This window comes from Pelecanus crispus, chromosome 2 (assembly GCF_030463565.1).
Source record: "Pelecanus crispus isolate bPelCri1 chromosome 2, bPelCri1.pri, whole genome shotgun sequence".
Classification (NCBI taxonomy): Eukaryota; Metazoa; Chordata; class Aves; order Pelecaniformes; family Pelecanidae; genus Pelecanus; species Pelecanus crispus.
This window is the reverse complement of record NC_134644.1, coordinates 82,679,845-82,703,721: the sequence shown is the minus strand read 5'-3', so window position 1 is coordinate 82,703,721 and position 23,877 is coordinate 82,679,845. Positions and strand designations below refer to the sequence as shown.

General features: G+C 40.5%; 1 protein-coding gene across 4 annotated transcripts in view; it reads right to left on the bottom strand.

The window, feature by feature from the left end:
- The window catches only part of PIGN (phosphatidylinositol glycan anchor biosynthesis class N), a 110,197-nt gene that overhangs the window by 60,447 nt on the left and 25,873 nt on the right, over window positions 1-23,877 (bottom strand). For all 4 annotated transcript variants that reach the window (XM_075728168.1, XM_075728164.1, XM_075728165.1 and 1 more), the window contains 7 exons: window positions 18,541-18,665; window positions 17,155-17,285; window positions 10,947-11,063; window positions 5,993-6,033; window positions 3,993-4,052; window positions 2,865-2,957; window positions 915-970 (listed from right to left, as the gene is read on the bottom strand). In XM_075728168.1, coding sequence (XP_075584283.1) covers window positions 915-970; window positions 2,865-2,957; window positions 3,993-4,052; window positions 5,993-6,033; window positions 10,947-11,063; window positions 17,155-17,285; window positions 18,541-18,665 — 623 coding nt within the window. The remainder of the gene's footprint in view (window positions 1-914; window positions 971-2,864; window positions 2,958-3,992; window positions 4,053-5,992; window positions 6,034-10,946; window positions 11,064-17,154; window positions 17,286-18,540; window positions 18,666-23,877) is intronic.

Genomic DNA, 23,877 nt, shown 5'->3' with positions numbered 1-23,877 from the left:
AGAACACAGTAAATCTCTGTTCAGAAAGACAGCAATCTTATTTAGCATTTAAACGTACTTCACAGGAAGAGATTCAAGTACTTTTTACCGCTCCTATGATTTAAAGATCTTAATTAACATCAGTTTTATTTCCCAAAGCAAAACAGCTGCTCTTGGTGACAAAGCGTTGTCAGAGCACTCCACAAACTGAAAGCAGAACTGAACAGTATCACGTGCACCCAGAGCAAAGCTTTCAAAAACCTTTCAGAGGGGAAAGAAAAAGGAAAAAGCAGCTTTAATTGGATAAGACTGAAGAGTGAGCGGGTCAGTAACTGCTCCATACACTAGAACACAGAGCTTGCAGACACCCAAATCACTACAGACTCCTTCACAGCCCTGGAAACACTAACACTAGGCACAAATTCTAAAGATTTTGAGCTTCTTTTCTGGACGCAAGGCATTTTGTTTTTCATTAGAATTTAAATCATAGAAGAAACAATTCTTTAGTTCAACTTTTATATACATATAAACAAGAACAGATTGTATTTCCTGACCCTATAGGGACTTGTATCTCCCAGGGAATGATAAAAGAACATAGCAAAAAAAAAAAAAAAAAAAAAAAAAAAAAAAAAAGTCAGTGAAAATTACCATGCAGTCTATATATAGCGATACTGTCAAAAAGCTTGGGCAAATAACCCTTAACAGAAAACTAAATGTAAGGAATAGATTTTTTTTTTTTTAATCTACTTCTAGAGAGAATTTTTAAATAGAAGTTAATTGCACAGAGTTCCAGTGCAAAGTTTCATAGTCAGATAAACACTGTCATTTAAGAAAAGACTGAAGAGACTGAACTTCTGTTGTTGCATCTCACTGAAATATCAAAGTGATAAGACAAACAATCAGGTAAAATATATATAGTTTTTACAGACACTTACTTGAATGGTGTGAACAGAAATGACAGTGTAGTTTCCTTTTTCTGATTCATCTTAACCTGCATAAAAAAGCATTAAACCATTATATGGAAGTGGCAACAAGACTGAAAATTGTATCAGGAATTAAACTAAAAATCACAGAAGAGTTCTAAGACTTTGGAAAAGGAATGAAATCACACTGTTGATATATTGTCCAGGAAACCAGGTGTTATACTGCCATATGTGTAACTCAGAAGAGTTCCTGGAAACCCAGACCTACTCTAAGGTAGGTAAAATAAACCACTCCCTAGTCAGTGATTTTCACAGAAGGACTTCTACAGGTTGCAGAATAAAGGGAAGATACAGCTACTAGAGGGAAGAAGTGCTACCAGGCTTCAGAGACAACCTCCCTCGATGAAACCAGTATTATTTACGCCAGACAGCAACTAGTACACTGTAGCAACACTGCCAAAGCAATGCTGTTAGATTAACCTGCACATGGATAAAAATAGAAGGTTTTGATGCCATCAGAGCCACTTTGCCCAAAGCCCTTCAAAACATCCTTAAGGCCTCCTGCAGCAGCCTGACTGGAGCCTGACTGTTGGCATAAAGCGCAAACAGGAACTTTCTAAGCATACTGCTCCCAAAACCTGACAGCTTGAAGGAGCAACCCACACGTCTCATCCTACCCATCCAAGGCAACATCCATCCTCTCCAGGGAGTGGTCAGGTCAGTCCATCACAGGAAAAGTAAAACCACACTTGGCATGTCTAAGCTAGTGTGCTGCTTCTGCTTCAGCAGAGGAATGCAAAGGAAATTCACACACAGTCCTTCCAAAACAATGCTAGAAATAAGCCAGCTAACAAGAAAATAAATAATTTAGCACTACAAAATGACAGAATAAAATTAAACTTGAAGAAAAGAAAGACCAGAACTTTTTCTTTTTTTAAATAATCCCTGAGACACCAATTTAACTGAAAAAGATGTGAGTCACATCCTTAATTCTTAGATTAGAGGTCTTCCAACTGTAGAATTTATACCAGCATGCTTTAACTTCACAGCCAGCCAGCCACTTCCCCTGCTACATGCCAGCTTTCCACCACAGATTTAGAAGTGACTCTGCTGCTGACACTGCCAACCTGCTATCCACACAAACTACATTTGGGAACGTGGCATTCAAGGGACAGAAGGTGCTGATGGTGCTAATCTCTTGAAGGTACTCTCAGGCTAGGTTCCTTGTTCCGCTATTGTTGCACAGATTTCCCAACAGGGCAACAGTTTTCTCTCTCAGCTTCCTGTCTGTGGAAAAGATGTTTTTTCCTCAGAGCATTTGTATGTCTTGCCAAAACTGAGATTTTTGGATTTGGGGCTGTTTTATTCCACAGCTGAAAAGCATCTAGTGAAACATACCCTTTTTTTGTTTGGACCACATATGTGTTCTCATAATACGGTAATATCTGATATTAGATGAATCAAGACAGAGAAGCCAGAGATGAACACTTGCAGAGCAAAACAACAGATACGACAGCATTAGCTAAAAGTTAATTAGGACGCTAATTTAATTTCTTTAATGGACAGGTTCCTGTTACCTTTTTGATCTGTTTGCGTACTGATCCTGACTTAGAGCCTTGTCTCCCAGCCCCTGTTGTAAAGGCAGTATTTCCCTTTTCAGGTATCAGAACTCATATTCTACCTACATACTGCAAGTAGGTTTACATTAATATCAGTAAACATGAAAAGAATCAAGAAAAAAGGTTCCATTCTTCGTACAAAAAAGGTGTTTATTAAAGTCTTTCAAACTCCTTCAGATATGGCTCACAGCTAGTCAAATCAACATCACCCAGTACACATATTCAATTTTAGTCCTTTGAATTACAGCATGTTATATACAGCATACGTCCTAGTATAATTATTTTACACACAGCAACAACTATTATTCAAAGAAATATTTTTCTTTACCATATGTTTAGTTACCTTAAATTGCTCGAGAATCTGAATAGCATTGGTAAATATGCTCTCTGCTTTGAAATGAGCACTGTTGTTCAGATATTCAAGAGGCAGAGTTCCCTGGGGAAGAAAAATACTTATATACATAAAAAAAAATTAAATGAAGAAACAGGAGTTTCTCTAACTGAATGGCAGGCCAAATGAGCAGTAAGAATACTTCAAATTACTGCCAAAATAACTACTGTAACTCCTTTGAAAATACTCTTCTCACATAATTTCTAATGTTACAGGGACTGTTCATAATATCCCAGCTCCTACAGAAATGCAAAAAAGGTAAATAACAAGTTGCAATTAAAGCATATACTCTATAGTAATACAACCTCAACTTTTAATCAGAAGCCATTTTTGAAATACCTAGATGTCTTCCATCCAAAGACTCACACAGTACTCATGATGGGAAAGTGAGCAGTTCCCTATGTTGGGCAGCTTTCCTCGCATGACCAGCAGTGAGTGCAGGACAGGGGGACAGAATTTGGGGCAGAGTCTCCAGAAGAAATATTTCAAAAAATGTGCTGTAAATAGGTGTTTTAAAAATGAAACAAGCAGCATGAAAGCACACTAATGTAAGGCTGATTGTTAGTTAGATATTTATGAGACAATCTTTGGACTATGTAATAATATACAAAGGGAATTCAAAGAAGCCATCTCACAGTGAGGGCACTCACTGTTCACTCAACTAGAGGCACAAGACACCATCTGAAGAAATTACACTAATTTAAACAAGAAATAATTAAACATTAAATTGCAGGAACCAGCTTGTTTACAGGTTCAGCGTTCGTGATCAAAATCAAGTGTTACTCAAACCATATTGCATTTTTACCATCCCTAAAAAACAAAGTAACAAAAAACTTCTATGTAGCTCAAGAGTATAAAGTTGCAGATTACAAAAGGATCAGCTGCTTTTCCAATTGAAAGCACTACAAAACATACAAAAAGATTGAGTTTATACTTCAAGCTGAAGACATACATATAAAGCTAAAACTACAAGCAGTCAACCAAATTTATAACCTTTCCCCTCACATGCCTCAAGTTTTGTCCCCAACACCTCTTTGCAAGCAGATTTCTATAATATGGAAAAACATTTGTACTTCTTACCACAGAATTCAGCGGGAAAGGCACACCAATAAGGGAAGCCATCAGCGGTGCAATATCAGCCTGTGCAAACACAAGCATCCCCATTTTAAGATAGTTCCGGTTTCTAGAGCTAATAAATTCAGCTTAATTTTAACGTATCTGCATTTGCAAAAATAAATGGTGTAACACTGTGAAATTATGACACACAAAACTCCTTTATAATATTTTTTTAGTTTCCAGTAGTCATCATGGCATGATTAGATTCAAAATCTGAGGCTCTGCTACTGATAAAGCTTCAAAAAAGCATTTAGTTTAAAAAAACAAATATAAAACCCCACGGTATTTATTCACAGGAATTCAGTACCTCCCTTCACTGCACTCAAAGGCATACCACTTTTTATGACTATTTATACCGCAGAAAGAACTAATTTCATATTTACAGTTTTAAGCAGTACACTGAATATACTACTTTTCACAGCACTCCTTATACCTTGTTGCCATGGCGCCAATTACTCACCTTCTCCCCTTCAGAGAGGGATTCTGCACTTTTACTCATGTCCCAGTCAGCCCTCAGGAAGGCCCCGCAATCTACACCAAGGCTTCTCATAAAATGTTACCATTACCTTCTACTTGTGATGATAAAGACTGGCTCTCACCAGGTTTATATTTTCCTTTAATATAAAACTATGCACCAAAATTCTTTGTTTTTCCAGCATAAATCTGAAGAAACTATAGTGAAGCCACAGGCACTGCTCCATCCTCAAGATCTACTGTGCAGGAGACTCGAAACCATTATTTGTAGAGGACAATATATATGTAGTATAATAGTAAGCATAAGTCTAGTTTGCTATTTTTACCCATAGTCCCACACATACTACAGGACAAAAGCTCTGTCTTTGGGGACTCCGTTACCCAGAACAAAGCGACACTCAAGACTCCTCTATACGGTCTCAAAATAACATTCCCATAACTCCTGCCAACCTTGAGAGGAAAATTAATCTCTAATTTTGTACCAGGGCTTTGCTGAAAGCAGCTGATCCAGAACATTCCCAACTTCAACCTTCTAGCACAAATTTATTTCCCTTGTTTGAGCAGGTCCAGAGTCTGTTATTCACGTATTTCGTTTCATAGGATGATAGGAAGTAAGAAGCAAACAAGCTTCAGGTGCACACACGTATGTGTGTTATCATCATGATTTTAAAAGCTTGGCCGGTTTAGTATCAAGGGTTAAGTCATCCACCTTTTTTTCTTCCTATACAGTACAAATTGTCTAAATTGCTGAGTGGCTGGGCCATAATCACAGACCCTGTTGAAAAAAACCCCACAGTTTAACAGTATAGAAAGAACTGGGTTTGATTCAATAATGATAGTAACTTCCGGAAAAAGTGACAAAATACAGATATTGAAATACATAGCTCTGAAAAAACTACACTGAACATACACATGGATAACTTTAATGTAGCAAAAAGCACACAGCAGATGCTCACTAACTTGGGAAACATTGTCATCAGACCATGCTTTCTTTGTGTTTAGCTGGGCACCTTCAGAGAAGATACTGAGGAGGTGTAAGCTCAGCTCCAGAACAGTTTTGAAGTAGAAAGTAGAGGGAAAGCATCACGAAATACTTCTAAAGGTTTGCAAAAGCAAACCCCACTCTGAAAACATGTTAGATGCTATCCAAGTCACTTCCAGATAATGCACTGAGTTTTCAAGGAGTACCTGGCATATGGTATTGCACTCTTTCTACAATGGCATATGATCACGTAACTAAAAATGGTGTGATAATGCATGTTCAGGAAGAGAAGTTGTATGTAGCTGCCTTGTGTTAACAAGCAATTTAAACTTTTTCATATTATGTTCAGTATGGGTGCAGTTCTTGGAACTAACATTTAGGTAACACATTCCAGGGAAATGCTATGTCAATGTGATCATTCATTCAAATTCCATCAATCCATTTAAATCACACAAAACTCAATTTAAGGTGAAAATTTATGAGCTACTAGATTAGGTATGTTTGATACCTGATTGACATCCAGCCTCTTCAAGTTCTCCAGTTTCCATTCTGCAAGAAATAATAGAGCACATGAACAGCTAATCTACAGATTTGAAAGGGATAATTCAGTTGACATTTAATGTCTTGTTGCCGTTTTCTGTAATGTGTGGTTACTAAAAGAAAATTATAATTTGGCTGTAGGATGCTAGCTCAAAAGGAGTTACAGATGGAACTCAACAGGCAGAAACAATAAAATGCATTCATTTCAGTTCACATTTTCTTTTATCCATCAGGATAAAATGCTGCCTGCAATAGTGACCCAGATCAGTTGAAGAAAGTCCAAGGTTTTTATTTTTTTCAGTACACTCTATAGAAAGTGATGTATTACCTCCTGTGCCAACTAAAAGATTCAAACTCAGGTTCAGGAGAAGGGCTGTTAAAAATCTCTTCAATAGTTTTTAGAAAAGTTTAACCCAAGGTCCCCAATATACTGGTACAAAGTGGTACAAACATACTTCATGTCTGCCATAAGCAATACCGGCCAAGAGCAAGCTCAAGGGAAAAGTTCAACTATTTAGCAATCAGAACAACTACAATGAAGGCAGAAACAAAGCCAAATGTACAAGCCCCTAAAGCTGTGGTGCATCATACAAAAAGCTGGTTCAAAACTGTATTTTCCTGCTCTCCATTAGCCTCTAAGGAAATAAAGAGGAAATTGCCTGTTTTCTTTGGGGGTGGAGAGCTATTTAAAACCGGAGTTTAGCAGGGCTTGGGTGGGTTGTTTTTTTTTTCTTAATGTCTTTTCCTAATGTTTAAATTTGCTGCCCCACTACCCACAGCAATAATATGAGCAGGAAAAAAACAACAGCAAAAAACCCACCAAAACACAAAAAAAGACAACACACAGCCTTTTTTTTTTTTTCAAGGTTAAAAAAAAAAATCAGATACACAGGAAAACACGACAGGGGCTGAAATAGATTTGCTGATACAGTACTTAAAATACTGTCAATGACCTACCTAGAGCAGATCTCCAGTACAGCAGTAAAGACATTGGGGGCACCTACCCTCAACTTGGGAGCCAAACTTAGTATTAGCGCAAGGACACAGCCACCTTCCTCACTACACGCAGAAAGCTAAATGGGCCAGTCACCACCCTACTAATGCTGCTTGCCAAAAGGACACCACAGAAACAGCACAGACAGAAGCAGGACTCTGCGTAGCACCTCAGACCATTGACGGCGTAACCACATTAACCAAAATTATCCTTTTATGTTTACTGTGAAGTAGAAGTTTAAATGCACCAGAAACGGGCTTCATGAAAAACACTGGTAAACCATCGCTCAAAAGTCTGGCTCAACCCCATTTGCTTTGTCCAAACAGGCATTCAAATCCTAGACCATACCACCCTTTCTCCATCTTTTGATATACCCTGTCTGTGCCAGACCCAAACCTGTCTCAGCTGAAAACAGCCTGAGACAGGAAACATCCACATTTGCAGTATTGCATGTACCAAACTTCTTTTCAGCAATTAGTTCATACCACTGCTGGCTTTGGGGGTCTGAGTACAGGTCCACTGTAATTTGGTCTCAAGAGCACTCTGAAGAGCAGCCACGTACCTTAACAGCAGCGAGACATATAGTTACAGCGAGTTCCCATGGCAACACAGGGGAAATATTATCAGCATTAATCATGAATTGTGTTAAACTCACATCAAAATGAACAAGTTTGCTTTCTTTTGCTTCTCAGAAAAGGAAATGGGTTTATATTTCTAAAAGAGATATACACTCTCACCCATATTTCTATTATATAAATGCATTGTTTGTTTTCCTTTAAACAACATTTCCCAACAAAAAATGTTGGAAAACCGTCTATACACACACAGCGGGCTTGAGGTAGGAAGAAACTGTAGCTCTGCTAGAGAAACATCTAGCTTTGTCAGAAGCTCTTACATCTCTGCTTCCCCTACTCGGATATTCCCAAAAGGTGCAGAGCTGAAGACATCTGCCTTGGACCAGGAGCTGTAAGACAGTGAGCCCAGGAGCTCCCGAGGACTGGGACACACCTGCAGACTGGCCAGTCCGGGCTGTACTCCCGGGAGTGAGACGCCTTGGGCATACATGCTGCCCACGCTGGTTTACAATTCCAGCTCACTGTCTAGGTCTTCCGTACAGTGCTCAGCACAGTTTTCCACCCAGTTGATAGTTTTGGGGGGAGGTTTTTGGGGTTTTTTTTTTTGTTTGGGGGGGTTTTTTGGGGGTTTGCTTTTTTTTTTTTTTTTTTTTTGGTCTTTATCCTGCCCTGCTTTTACTGCAGCCCCTCAGGCAGTCAAATGCAAACAGTCCAGGGAAAACAGCAGGGAAGCACCAAGTCAAAAAGAGGCTGAGGCTACATGAACCAAAGAAATTCTGACGTAAAACCTCACAGAATCAAAACCAATTAAGAGGTACGCTGAGCTCCCCCAGCCGTGGCAAAGCACGCTGAGCCCCCTCCAAAACAGGGATACATATAGATGAAAACAACCACCCCACATCCTTCTGCTGCAGAAGGCTGTGCCTTCGCTTACAAGCTTCTCTGGACTTGCGCCCCAAGGCCACCTGGCAGGGCCTGCACTGAGGAGCCGGAGAGCAGCTCTGTATTCTCTTCCTTTCTGAAGAAGGGTCAAGCCAATGGCCAAATGGGTAGTACTATAGGTAGCCCACAAGATGCAGGGCTGCCATCACAAACCTTTCCAAGATGACTGCATGGCCAGGCCTGAGGTAAGGCAGAGCACAGGTGAAGGGACTGATGAGGAGAAGGCTGTCAGCCCCGAGCAGACACTGTGCCCTTCCGGCCATCCAAGGAGCACGTTAATCTTTCCATGACAAATTGGACAGACTAAGTCCTGGCTGTTGGCACTGCCTTTGGGGGTATTGACTCTTGATGGCAATGATGAGAAGAGAGATGATTCACTGAGCTGCCTAAAGCCTGTTTGCAATGAACAGAGCATAGTAGGTTTATCAGCATTAAAAATATTCTGCTGTTTCCATGAACTCTTAACTGAGAGAAATTAGGAAGGATTGGCAATAGACACAAGAACTCAAACATTAGTGCATGCAATTGCAAATACAAGTCAGACACCCACATATATCAGTGACACAGCAGTCCTGAAAAAGCTCTCCTCTCCTGCACGCAGTCTCAGCTGCATTTGTATGAAGCAGGAAAGGCAAATTCAAAGAACTTTTCAAGAGGCCTCTTTTAAGCATCTTTTCTTTCATATGTTAGCTTTGTGAAAGCATCTGGGATTGTAACTTAAGGGAGTAGCTGAACTGTATTGACCTGTGAAAGTGGTAAGCTCCATTTCAACAACAATTTTTTCTTTACTTTTAAGCTACATAGCTTACTAGAAGCTATAATGTACTACCACAGAGAGAATAGTCACTTTTTAAGATACTTCCTACTCAAATAGAGATTCAAACTCCCAAGATTCTCAGAGACAGTCAGATTTCCAACGGAGATTATCCCTGGCAATTAAGAACCTGTAAAGATAGTGTCTAAACAGACCAACATGCTCGACAGCTGGAAAGCTGCAGAGCAAGTCCAGAACAAAGGGAAGAGTTTCTGATGTTTGCTTTGGAGTGTTTGGGTTTTTGTCTGGTTGTTGGTTTGGGTTTTTTTAAACCATCAGAAGGAAAATATGAAGCAGGCACAGCAGGGTACAGACACATTTCCTCCTTTAAGAAAATACACATTTCCTAACAGATGACAGCCAAAAAGCTTTCCCTATTGTGTACCTGGAAGTCAGCTCAATACTCATCTTTTTTGAAATGCTCTCACACCATTTTCATCACTACTTGAAGTCAAACGCTGAGGTTTGTACTAAAGCTGATGAGAATCAAGGAAACTGACAGCTGTAAAAATCAACTATTACAGATCAACCCTCAGAGATATCAAGTGTCCTTAGAAGCCTAGTAGCAGATCAGCCATCACAGACACCAAAATAAGTTGGGTTTACTCTGTTTTCTATTTTTTATTCTACAACTCATTTTCAGTTTTATCAGACATATCATTATTCTATAGCAGCAGTTCATCACAAAGAGTGAAATGTTAGCATGGTCTATAGCTGAGAAGTCCTGTTTGTTTAACCTGTTACCAAATACCTCCTCAAGAGCAGGGCAGGGTTAAAACCTCAGGGCTGAAGTAATTTTTTTGCCTGTTTTCTCTAATGTAGTTTGACAAACAATCCAATAAAATAGAAAGTCATTACCTCATTGATCATGAGTAACAACCTGAGAGATTCAAGGCATCTTAAGAAACAGAGCAGGCTACAAGAATGGGGCACATGAAAGAGGAAGAGCTTGCACAGTTTCATCGCAAAGAGCTTGCACGGTTTCATCACACATGGTTCTAGAAATCCACTGATATTTCAGTAAGCCAGGATTTATTACATCATACATTTGAAATATTAAAAATGAATTCTTTAAAAAGTTTAATTCTCTTAAATAAATTACAAAGGGGAAAAATAACAGTAAAGAGTCACAGTTTTTCACTGAGAAAGCCTGTTTACATTTCCACAACAGCCACAAGGATGCAAATGAGACAAGACAGCCCCTAGAAAGTCCCCAGGGTTGTACTGTGAAGCTAGAAAAAAGTCTTAGGACACGTCAACTTATCGTGTTTCTGTACACATAGCTTTTAACCTCTGGGAGTCTTCCTAAGAATTAAGTCTTCTCTGGAACTAAGTTTTAGGAGCAAGAATAACCTCCTGTACCCAAAGAGAGAAAGTCTTCAATTCCATGATTAGAAAAGAAAACCAACACTGATATTATCTACCCAATTTTGCAATATCCTCCATAGGCATGCCCGGTCACCTTTTCTTTCCGCACCACACAAAGCAAGTCATATTTACTGTAATGGAACCGAAGTCAGTGAAGATCGACAGGTGTAATGGTTAGACACCTGCCTTTCCACCAAAATCTTGCACTTCAGTTTTATATTTTACCTACCTTTCAAAAAATTGTCTTCAAAGAACTGGGATGTGACTTCCTGTGGATAATTCACCCCAGCACCCCAAACAATCAGTGGTGTTAAAGTTTCTGAGGTATGACCAGCTCCATGGGATCCTAAGACACACCAAACCAAAAAAAGTGTAAACTTTAAGACACATGGTGTAAAAACAAACAAAACACACACATATATATACACACACATGCACACATGTACTAAGTTCTTGTTACAGTATACATACTAAAATCCTGTTACAGACAGAATCACAGGATGGTTGGGGTTGGAAGGGACCTCTGGATATCATCTAGTCCAACCCCCATGCTAAAGCAGGTTCACCTAGAGCAGGTTGCACAGGATCACATCCAGGTGGCTTTGAATATCTCCAGAGAAGGAGACTCTACAACCTCTCTGGGCAGCCTGTTCCCAGTGCTCTGTCATCCTCAAAGTAAAGAAGTTTTTCCTCATACTCAGATGGAACTTCCTGTGCTTCAGTTTGTGCCTGTTGCTCTTTATCCTGTCGCTGGGCACCACTGAAAAGAGTCTGGCCCCATCCTCCTGACACCCGCCCTTAAGATATTTGTACGCGCTGATAAGATCCCCTCTCACTCTCCTCTTCTCCAGGCTAAACAGACCCAGCTCACTCAGCCTTTCCTCATAAGAGAGATGTTTCAGTCCCCTATTCATCTTCATAGCCCTCCGCTGGACTCTCTCCAGTAGTTCCTTGTCTTTCTTGAACTGGGGAGCCCAGAGCTGGACACAGTACTCCAGATGTGGCCTCACCAGGGCAGAGTAGAGGGGGAGGATGACCTCCCTCGACCTGCTGGCCACACTCTTCCTAATGCACCCCAGGATACCATTGGCCTTCTTGGCCACAAGGGTACGTTGCTGGCTCATGGTTAACTTGTTGTCCACCAGGACTCCCAGGTTCTTCTCCCAGTTTTGTATCATCAGCAAACTTGCTGAGGGTACACTGTGTTCCTTCATCCAGGTCATTGATGAATAAGTTGAACAAGACTGGAACCAGTACCGGCCCCTGAGGAACACCACTAGCTACAGGCCTCCAACTAGACTCCGCGCTGCTGATCACAACCCTCTGAGCTCTGCCATTCAGCCAGTTCTCAATCCATCTCACTGTCCACTCATCTAACCCACACTTCCTGAGCTTACCTATAAGGATGCTATGGGAGACAGGGTCAAAAGCCTTGCTGAAGTCAAGGTAGACAACATCACCTGCTCTCCCCTTATCTACCCAGCCAGTCATGCCATCATAGAAGGCTATCAGATTGGTCAAGCATGATTTCCCCTTGGTGAATCCATGCTGACTACTCCTGATAACCTTCTTTTCCTCCACATGCTTAGAGATGACATCCACAATGAGCAGTTCCATCACCTTTCCAGGGATGGAGGTGAGGCTGACTGGCTGTAGTTTCCTGGTTCCTCTTTCTTGCCCTTTTTGAAGACTGGGATGACACTGGCTTTCCACCAGTCCTCAGGCACCTCTCCTGTTCTCCATGACCTTTCAAAGATGATGAAGAGTGGCTTAGCAATAACATCTGCCAGCTCCCTCAGCACTCATGGGTGCATCCCTCGGGGCCTGTGCATTTGTGGGCATCCAGTTTGCCTAAATGATCCCTAACCCAGTCCTCCTCAACCAAGAGAAAGTCTTCCTTTCTCCAGACTTTCTCTCCTACCTCCAGGGTCTAGGATTCCTGAGGGCTGGCCTTAGCAGTGAAGACTGAAGCAAAGGCGGCATTCAGTAACTCCACCTTTTCTGTGTCCTCCATCACCAGGGCACCCACCTCACTCAGCAGCAGGCCCACATTTTCCCTAGTCTTCCTTTTGCTGCTGATGTACTTGAAGAAGCCCTTCTTGTTGTCCTTGACATCCCTTGCCAGATTTCATTTCAAGTGGACCTTAGCCTTCCTCACCGCATCCCTTCATACTCATGCAATGTTCCCATATTTCTCCCAAGTGGCCTGTCCATTTTTCCACATTCTGTAAACTTCTTTCTTTCATTTGAGTTTTCCTGGAAGCTTCTTGCTCATCCATGCTGGTCTCCTGTCCCCTTTGCTTAATTTCTTACCCATAGGAATGCATTGATCTTGAGCCTGGAGGAAGTACTGATTGAATATTAACCAGCTCTCTTGGACCCCCCCTACTTTCTAGAGCCCAAACCCATGGGATTCCTCCAAGTAGGTCCTTGAAGAGGCCAAAGTTAGCTCTCTTGAATTCCAGGGTTGTAATCCTACTTATTGCCCTGCTTCCTCCACACAGGATCCTGAACTCCACCATTTCATGGCCACTGCAGCCAAGGCTGCCCCCAGCCTTCACATCCCCAATCGGTCCTTTCTTTGTTAGTACAAGGTCCAGCAGCACACCTCTCCTCGTTGGCTCCTCCACCATTTGTGTCAAAAAGTTGTCATCAGTTCTCCGCAGGAACCTCCTGGACTGTGTGTGCCTAGCTGTATTGTCTTTCCAGCAGACATCCTATTCCAACTTCATAGCTTATTTTTATGCCACTAACAATAAAGGCTAAATTCAAGTTGCAAGTTGGGAAATCAGCACCACTTTAGTCAAGTCTATAAAGATATAACTTTGTATATTAAAAACCCCAAAACTGTGAGCATACAGAAGCTAAAGCCAAAGTATTTGAAAGCCTCAAGGTGTAGAGGAGTTACCTGCTCAAAACACGTGCATGTGCCTATCCTGAGCATCCCATGGAAACCAGGGTTGGTTCATTTGAGTAAAATTAGGTACCTGGCCAAAAAATCATATAGAACCAATCTCTGGTCCCCAAATAAGGATTAGACTTCCAGTTCAAAACCAGGAGACAATATGCATTGCAACTGGCATCCTTTCCCCAGTGATACAAGTTCATTTTTAAGGTTTTAAAGCCTGGTAGCACACTCCTTAAAAATTGATAAAACATGACTTCCTTCCCCAGGGAAATTAATTCCCTCCAGATTAACGTATCAGCCGCCAAAAGGAGGAAGCTTTAAAACTATGATGTCCCAATAGCAGCTGCACTGAAGCAGAAGCCACACAAGCTTGAAAGAAACACTGGTCATTGAACTCAGTGGGTGAGGTACCACAGCAGTGAGATAACTCAGTCTCAAAGGGAACAGCACTGTTATATAAACTCTATGCCAGTCACTGCACAGTCTACAAGATTACACATTTTTCTTGTATTTGCATAGACACACACTATTCCTCCTCTGTGTGTGTGTGTGTATATATATATAGTAATAATTACGAAGGACAGAGACTAATACATTGTCTTAAGGACAGTTGTTGTTTTTTTTCTTTAAAAAAAAAACAAACCAGAACTGGGTATGAAATTGGGAATAGCACTGAGGCTGTACAACAATCACTATGGCAGAGCTGAAGAGCCAGCTTTGCTTTCTTTAAACAGCCCTAAGCTTAATAACAGCAAGTCTGGGAATAAGATTTCCAATGTTCAGAAATACCTTGGAAGGCACTCTCTGGGCTCAAAAGCAGCAACAACCGCTCTTCTTTGCAGAGCTTAAGAAAAGAGCAGATGGAGAGAGCGCTTCCTCCATCTTCCAGGCATCAGTTATTTCTTTCTATTGCAGAAGAAAAGTGAAATTTTTTGTGAGCTTTCATTTTAGCCGAGCCACTAGCTCCATCAGCATTTTACTGAGACTCTGCCTCCATCAATACGTTAAGGCAGATACAGCTAAGAGAGGCAGCTGTATCCACCCTCCCCCTGTTATAAGAACCAGGTTTCAGCCTGATCTGAATTATTGGGGGGGGGGGGGGGGGGGAATTGATTTTCAGCTGAGTCAGTTCCCTGTTCCATTCCTCAGCACCCTCCAAATACACCTTTTCAGGTGAAAGGAAGGGAAAGGGTGCTGTTTCGTCTTCTGTTCTCTGGTCCAGCATACCACACGGGTACTTGTGCCAGGATGGTGGCAGGAACAAGTGGCCAAGGTGAGGGTGGGTGTGGGACCACCTATGTTGGTGGTCAGCAGTTCCATCTGAAATCAGCTTAAAGCAAAATCATGGAGTCAGACTGAGAAAGCAATTGATTTTATTGGCCTTTGCTACAACCATAATTTCTTTGATCATGTCCTCTTCCCTAATAGCCCCCCCCCCCAGCCTTTTAATTTTTGTTTTAAAACTGGTGCACGTCCCATTCTGCAAATAACCACTGAAAGACTGCAGCAGTTGCTGATAGTACAAGCTCAAATAAAAAGCTACTGAACTAGCCTTCAGACTGCTGGTTATGGGCCTGAGCATCATCTCTGGGTTTGCTCTTGAACTCACTGAAGTCAACTTTAAAGTTGATCTTCTGACAGAAGATCAAGCTTTTTCTTCAAGACAGAAAGAGATGACAGAAAGCTATGACAGACCAGTGATTCTCAAAGCCTGAAGAGTTATTCCTATCACCTTTTATTCCCCCTTCAAAGGACCCAGTACATAATGAGAACAACCCAGCAGCACACACTGACAGCGAGGAAGGCCAACAGCACCCTGGGCTGTGTTAACAGAAGCGTGGTCCAGGGAAGGGATTATCGTCCTCTGCTCAGTACCTGTGAGACAACTCTAGACATTGGATCCAGTTTTGGGACCCTCCAGTAAAGACACCAACCATCTGGAATGAGCTCAGTGGGGGGCTCCCAAATTGGTCAGGCAAGCACTTGTCCTGTGAGGGGAGGTTGAGAGACTGGGACTTGTTTAGCCTGGAGAAGAAATGGCTTTGGGGAGGTCGTAACAGAGCATCCTGCTGTACCCCACTGCGGGGGGTGTGGGAGAGGATGGAGTCTGGGTCTCACTGCAGTGCATGGCGGGAGGATGAGAGAACAGGCGTAAGTTGAAACAAAGGAGGTTCAGATTGCAGATAAACAAAACCTTTTCCCCTCCCTGAGGGCAGGCAAGCAGCAGAGCAGGCTACCCAAAGGGGTTGCATAGGCTCCATCCTTTGAAGTTTTAAAGGCACTGCTGGATAAAGCCCAAGCAACCATGTCTGATCCAAAAGCTGATCCTGATTTGAGTAGGTGGTTGGACCCCCTGAGATCCCTATGATCATATATATATATATATATGTATACGCACCTTCCTTGTAAAAAAAATTATGAAATGATTACTTGAAACAGACAGAAAATACAGTGGCAGTCAGCTCAACAGTAAAAAACATTCAAAACAGACTATTTTGCAAATGAACAGATGGTAATTAGGCTGATTTTGAATAAATATATGAATATTTTTGTCATCTCTGATGACAGAAAAAGTCTGTATCCCTTCCATTTAAAAAGTTTAGGATGTCACACACAGAATAACATGCTGAATTTTGCCAAAACCATGCCTGAAGCATCCTTGGTTCAAAAGTATCACAGTTAGGAGTTACAAACACACACAGCATTGGAAGAGGACTTATCACTTTTATTGGCTGCACACAAGGACAGAGGTGTTCTTAAAATTCTTGAAAAAAGAAAAAAGGAAAAAAAAAACCATTTGCCTAAATTAATTCACCACCATAAATTCTTCTCATCTGCACTTAATCTAGTTATGCCAAAACTGCCTGAAGTCATTCGGCCACTGTGATCATGCCCTTCAGAAGTGCTCTCTCTGGGTACTGGCCTGGCCGGCCACCCGCCTTACTCTCCCTTCTGTCCTCTCAGCTGTTCCACCTAGTCTCCAGCACCAGCCTCCTGTAGAAAGATCACACAGCAGTCCCATCCCTTCTGCTGTGCCTAAAAGGCCAAAATAAGCAAAAAGATCTACCCCAAAGCTTTTCACCAGCTCCTGAACAGATCTGCCACCTTTTCCAGGTGGTTCAGAGCACCAAAGTGAAAACTGTATCTCCCACACAGGCTGGAACAAGACCAACTTTGCTGCTGGCAGCAAAGTAACACCATCTCCTCCTGCCTGGGCTAGCTTTCTGCATGGAGGCTCTGATAGAGGTGGTATGCAGGTCTTTTTATCCCTACTAGCAGCCATTAAGGGAGTTAAGCTTTACCTTATTTTCTTTTTTCTGTCCAGATATGCAACTCAACTGTGACAGGACTGATGAGGGCCCCCGCAGCCATTTAACCATTTCCTAACTTGCATGGGTTTTACATACAAGTAACACTTTGGATATCAAATCAAAGCAGGGGCTCCAAAGGTTCCAATGGGACAGAGCTCTAATCGCACTCTGGATACTCACCCATAAACTCAGCCGACTAAACATTTAAAAAGACTCACCCCAATCTGTCATTCCATGGTCAGAAGTTAAAATAAATGCAGTTTTTCCATCATTTCCATAGAAATTGTCAATCACTGAAACAATTTCTTTTATACCCTCATCAACTTTTCTAATATTCTCCTTGTATTCCCTAGAAAAATAAGAAAAAACATTGTTAGATTCACGGTGGCTCTCACAATTGGTATAAAGTAAGTTATCCACGGTCATAATGCCCAGTCCTTTGATTATAGACAGCTTTATCCTCTAAAGAGCCTCAAGCTAACAAAAGATGTCCCAGATGTAAAATCTCTCCTACTGTAAGTCTTATGTGAGGTACTAAATTGCTACAGCACAGTTTGAAGGTTCCTGAAACTACAGTATCAAATAGATGTTTATTTATATTTCAAATCTGATCTGTCCTTGATTGAAGACTATAATTTAATCACCCACAGCTATCAGGCAAGTTAAGGAGAATGTCACAACTAAGGAATTCTGGAAAACTCAAATGCCTTAAATTGTAAGTTTTGAAAATTACTTTAAGCCAGTAACTAAATAGCAAATAAAGATCTGACCATGCAGGGACTGTTTTGAGATGATTCACAGATCAGCACAGATCCCAGAGTATTGTGGAATAGAACATAAATGAAAGATTTGTATATTTTTAGAAAAAGTGACCATGATTAACTTTCAGCCAACTAATTTTCTATTTGTTGCTGTTGCTAAAGCCAGTTTTAAAACTCTATCTTCAAAAAATCAGAACAAAAAGAACATGAGACATACAGCAAGTATGAACTTTGGAATGATGTAGGAAATCAGAGCAAGGATTTCGCAAGTATGCGAGGATCAAGAGAAAGACATAATATCCTACATTCAAAGCATGTAAGAAAATGAAAAGTTCTCAAATAACGCACTTCAAGATGAACTGGTGATGAGTACTGTTAATCTAAACTCTTTGTTCAAATGTTCTAAGGAAAGCTAAAATATAATGCTGGAATTTGCAGCCATTATTGCTGAGCTTACTCTTGTCTATAAATTCAACCATACCATTTCAGCCATGGGAAATCAAAGAACTGCTGCCATTTTATATTTAAAACTACAATTTCCTACATATCCTCTAGATTATGTGTTGACTATAACTAAGACAATCTGCTAAAAATCAGACTTGAGTACAGGAGTATAAACAGGTACACTGTATATAGCAAAAACCTGTCACTTCTACAGAGCAGACCTTAAAACAAAAAAACCCAGAAAACTGAGAACATAAGTAATCATGATGACATGTATGACCTATTGTAGAAACCCTCAAGACTACAAGTCTTACTTCAGGCTTAATAAATAGCACTGGTAAAAAAGTTACTGTATGCATTTAAAACTAATGAGAAAGATATGCTTAATCTCTCAGTTACCTTGAGTTTGGTCGATGAGCGTGTCCATTTGTGTCTATGCCTAGCAAATGCAGGAACAGAACCACTTTCTCTTCATTCAGTGCAGAGAACAATGTTTGATTACTTCTGGAAGAATTAAAGAAGCTCTGTATGGAATAAGCCATTAAGATATTAATCCAACTACAATGGAAAAAGATGATAGGCAGTCTATTAAAACTAAAATGCAGCTGTTTTCATGTCAAAATACTAGTAGTTGTTAGAGTTATGAAAGAGAAAAACTAATTACTTCCCACTTCACTTCTTGGAGGATAACTACCATCAACATAGTCCAAATTATCAGCCTGACAGGCAACACTCCTCAAGTTGAGGGATCTTTTTGTTTGGTTTGGGTTGGTTTTTTTTTTAATGTTATTTGAGTTTCTATAGGCAGAAATACCAGGTAGCTGTGTATCATCCCTTCTTTGCCTCCTATGTAGTCACAACTATGCACCATTCCTGAGATCCACTTATGGCTTTTTATTTCCATTGATTTATCGATTTCAAGCTAAAAGCAAAGGTCTCAAATACTCTTGCTTTGGAAGCAGGTTCTGCAGGACTGAGACACCAAGCCACAACTCATTTGCAGAAACCAAATTAAAACAGAACAAAACAAGACATGCTTTGCAAATACATGAACTACAGAACATACATCTGCCTTGCACGTGTCCTACTTAAGCATCCCCGAGGCAGATGCCAGGGGGATTTTCCCCTCAGATTAAATGAGTCTTGACATGGCTATTCTGTGTTAGACCAGCCATATTACAGCAATGAAAAATACAGGCAGACAGCTATTCCAGCATGATCTCCTTAGTAACAGCACTGCCCAAGGAAACAAAGTTGGATAAGGTTTTAGTTCAAAGAGCATCCAGAGAACCTTTCAGCACACTAACGTAAAGGAAAGCGTCTTCGAATTTCACACAAGAGTCCAGAGAAAATGCTGGTAGAGCCAGTGAACCATTTCTGCCACCAAAGGACAGAGCAGTCCACCACACCTGTGACAGCAGTGGAGCTGTTAAAAACTAAAGCTCACACCCTGTGGAAATGAAAGTCACTGTACCAAGAGGAACACCAAACTGACAGCAAGAGTATGATAGTAAGCCCTTTCAGAAACCGTGGCAGTACACAATTCCACCTTTTTTTCCCCTGAATATACACAAGCTGCATGGACCAATATTTGCATGCTCTCAACCTCAGCTCTTGTCCAAACAAAATCACGACCAAAGTCTAGAGATATTTTAAATAAAGATACAAGAACAAAATCCGATCACATTCAATAACAATGTTGTTATTTTTATGGAGATTTCCATTTCCCACAGGGGTCCATCCACCTGCACATATTTGACCCCAGACTGAAGAAGCCTTCCAGCACACACCACTAATTTGCAGGATACAGTATAATTACGTTTTCTTATTTTTAATTAAATAAAAGAAAATAAGATATCAAAACAGATGAACAGGAAATCCCAAAATTAAATCCTAAAATGTAGATTCATATTAGAAGGCAGGTGTTTTTCTATCATGGACTGATTAAGCAAAAGAAACCATTGTGAGGAAGGCAAGGCCTGAGCTTCTCCTCTCCCACCATGACATACCCAAACCACCCCACTCCTCCAACCACCTCGTAACCCAGAGCAGCAGCAGCCAGAAAAGCTTGCCCAACCTCTGGCTAATTAAGAACAAGATGACAAAAGGAAGATGAATGTAACCTAAGATGTGGCATCTCTTCCCAGAGCAAATAGCAAACTTTATCCCATGGAACATTTTTTTAAATGGTTTACTGAAAAAAAAAAAAAACCAAATAGGAAGTTCACCACAAGCAGTTATCTTAGGCTGGTAAAGGTGGTGAGTTGGTAAGCAGGACACCAAACAGTAGGGGCAAAACCCACTTCACCTTGCTCTGGAGGTTGCCGAACTGTTTGCCCACCACTATCCTGGTATCTTCTTGTAGCCTGCTAAAGGTTTCTTCTCTTTGGTACTCAGTATTCACAAAACTTGAGACCTACTGGTACTCAACACTAGTTTCCAAGACACCGTTATATGTTAATTATATCTTTGCATCTTTCAACTTTTTTTGTTTCCCTTTTATTTGCTCTGTTCAGTAATATTACCTCCCTTCTATATTTAAGCCAAATGCCACCAAGAAGTTTCAGGGATGGGAGTAAACAACAAAGAGGCTGAGAGAACTCAGTTTCTCCAGGCTCAAGAAAAGGCACCTAAGGAGAGATCTCACTGCTGTCTACAACCATCTACTGGGAGGGTGAAAAGAAGACTGAGCCAGACTGCTCAGAGGGCCTTGGTGATGGGACAAGAGGAAACTCACCATTTGAAATGTGGGAAATTCCAGTAAGATAAAGAAACTTTTAAAAATTATTTTTTAAACCATCACTGTAGGCAGATATTGGAATAGGTGCTCAAGACGTTGTTGAATTTCTACCTTTGAAGATGCTCAAAACTTGACTGAGCAGCCTGCCCTACCTGGACCTCCTTCATGCATGGAGTTGGACTCCAATGACCACTACAGCTTTCTTCCAACCTTCTTTTTCTACAATTCTGGCAACTTTTCTATGATTTTCTGGTAACTAACAACAAATAATACCGTGGCCAACTGATATGCAATTTAGGAAGATCAGCAATAAGTTTCCCATTAAAACACTCACAGTAAACTGTAAAGATAATTATAATGTAACACTAATTAAAATACTACTAGAGAAGTTTGCTTACAACTATGTGAAATCTTTTAGTATCATCTCCCTCCTTGGATGGGTGAAAGCAAAGAAGGAGGACTACCTAGAAGGTCTAGCAAATACATGATTTACTGATGTCTGAACAAAATATGGACTCTATAGATGCTTAACATAAGTTGTTGGGGACTTCTTGTTCCCCCAAACAGAGCCCTCCATGGAAGCATGATCCTTTAATAGAGTTGATAAACTAACTGCATGGATGGTACCAAACAAACCTTCTCCTTTCACAAAGCTCCTTCATGCATAAATCCAGGACAACTTAATTAAATTGGTTGATTAAAGCTGTGCACACTGATTTGTGCTAATGTGAGAGTTTAAATAGTTATGCCACTTTTTAGATGTAAAACAAATGTACAAAGGCAGGGTAAACATATATATGCCAGGTTTGTATCAGTTGAGCATGCTCATGCACAATACTCCTACACATATTTAAAACAAATCATTCAGCCATTGTACTGCTAGTTAAAGCAGAGCTATCTATTGAAATCCACGGGCAGAAATCAACATCAGGTCATGGCACTGTCTGCAGAGCTTTGAAGTTTAACATCATTCAGTTGTGCACAGAAGGGACAGTCTGAAGGCTTGGTCTGGCCTTCTTCCTGCAGAAAGGGGCCAAAGGAAGAATGAAGTACTGTGTTCAAAATGAGAAGGGGGGGGGAAGAAATGTTTGCCTACGTGTCCATTTAAGTCAGAAGACATCAACTGAATACCTTGAGCATATCCCACCCTGTGGTCATAATAAATTGTGGTTAGACCATTACTGTGACTCATCGCCACGACTGTTTGAGTTCCTGGAATTTTAATCATTCTACCCTAAAAAAAAAAAGTTCAATCTTACAAAACTGTTTTTTCACAAAATACTTAAAAAAAAAGAAAAGCATTAAAAAGACCAATTTTTTTTCCTGTTAGTTAACCTAGACTCCCAGTATTTTGCTCCCTAATTTTTCTTCAGCACAGGCTCAAACTATGATCAATGTAAAGGTTATTTAACTGAGAATCATTGGGCCACATCACACTAAATTACACTCAGTCCCTTAATTATTTTGAAGGCTTCTTAAAAAAAAAAAAAAAAAAACAAAAACCAACACAAAACCACCAACAAAAAAACCCCAAAACCAGAAAAAAACCACAATCAATCAACTCCATACCCATCTGGATCTCCAAGCCACTCCCAAGCTATTACCACACATTAAAATTACTGAGTTTTAACCCAGCTGCAGATAAAAACCCCACTCAGTCTAACCTGTACTCAATTTTGTCCATCCCAAGAAAGGGCTAGGATCTCCTTGTACCACGAGCAGACATGACAGGAACTATCAAGTATCATACATTTTTTCCTTCACTCATGATTTAAGCAATCTGCTTCTGATCCGTACAAATAAAAACTAGTCAGAGTTTCACATCTCCTGACTAACTGAGTTATCATTAGTTAGTGCTTAAGAGAATAAGCAATTTCAGGGTGCCAGCACTAGTAGCCCAAACATTCTTAGCCATTCTCCATTTTATCCCCATCTTTTCTGGGGCAGAGAAAGCCACAAGTGGCCCTTGTGATGCCTGGGACCTGCTGACTACACAGTAGGGAGGGAGTACACATTAGTGTCTTTTACTTCCTAAAGAGGCAGAAATCCACAGACCACCTTGCCCAATGGAGTTAAATGGTATGTTGTTAAATATTTGAGATAAAACTCAAAGGAGAAAGAAAAAAATGTAGGCAAAGCAGAATTTAGATTTCAGCAAATTGTCGTTGTTACTTATATATAATCTCACCAGCATAGCTGAGAGTTGTTCAAGTTATCATAGCAGTGACCTCAGTTTCAGTCAGCCTCGAGTTTCACACTTCTGACACAATCACTGATGTGTAATTGAAGAGATGATTAATGGGATGAGTGTTTTACACCAGTCAATCAAGTCCTATCCATTCACAGTATGAAATTTAGATGGGCAAAATAAGTCTTTAAAATAATGGTGCTGGTTGCAAAGAAAGTCATCAGTAATGACATATATATTAAATGTATCATTATAGTTTGAAAGAAGAAATGCCATTAGGTGTGTTGAAGCAAAAGAAAGGTAGTACCGCCCTCACATACCTGTGCAGCTCCAAATGACAGCAGGGTACAACTTCAAGACAACAGCTGTTCAAGTGTAATTGACAGTCTAATTTGATTTGCATTATTCATACGCATTACAACACACAACTTGCCACAAGTGCACATTCAGGGAGAGGAATTAGAAAAAACACCTTTTCACCTGCAGACTCAGAAAATCACTTCCTTTGAAAATTAGCAAACTATAATGAACTTTTCCACCCTATGTCACTGTTTAAAGCAGACCTACCCTTGGCTTCCTAATATAGATACTGATTTGGTTTATTGATTTATTTGGTTTTATTTTTAGTTTGATTTGACTTATGCTGGTTAGCTAATGTTGATGCACACAGCCCAGAGAACTTGTGGAAAAAGTTTTATTAAGTATTAAACTCCATTAACACCATTATGAGATCCAGAAAGTAATTCACCTAATTGCTCCACTGATACAGATATTTATACACCAATACCCACTATCAACATTTCTTAAT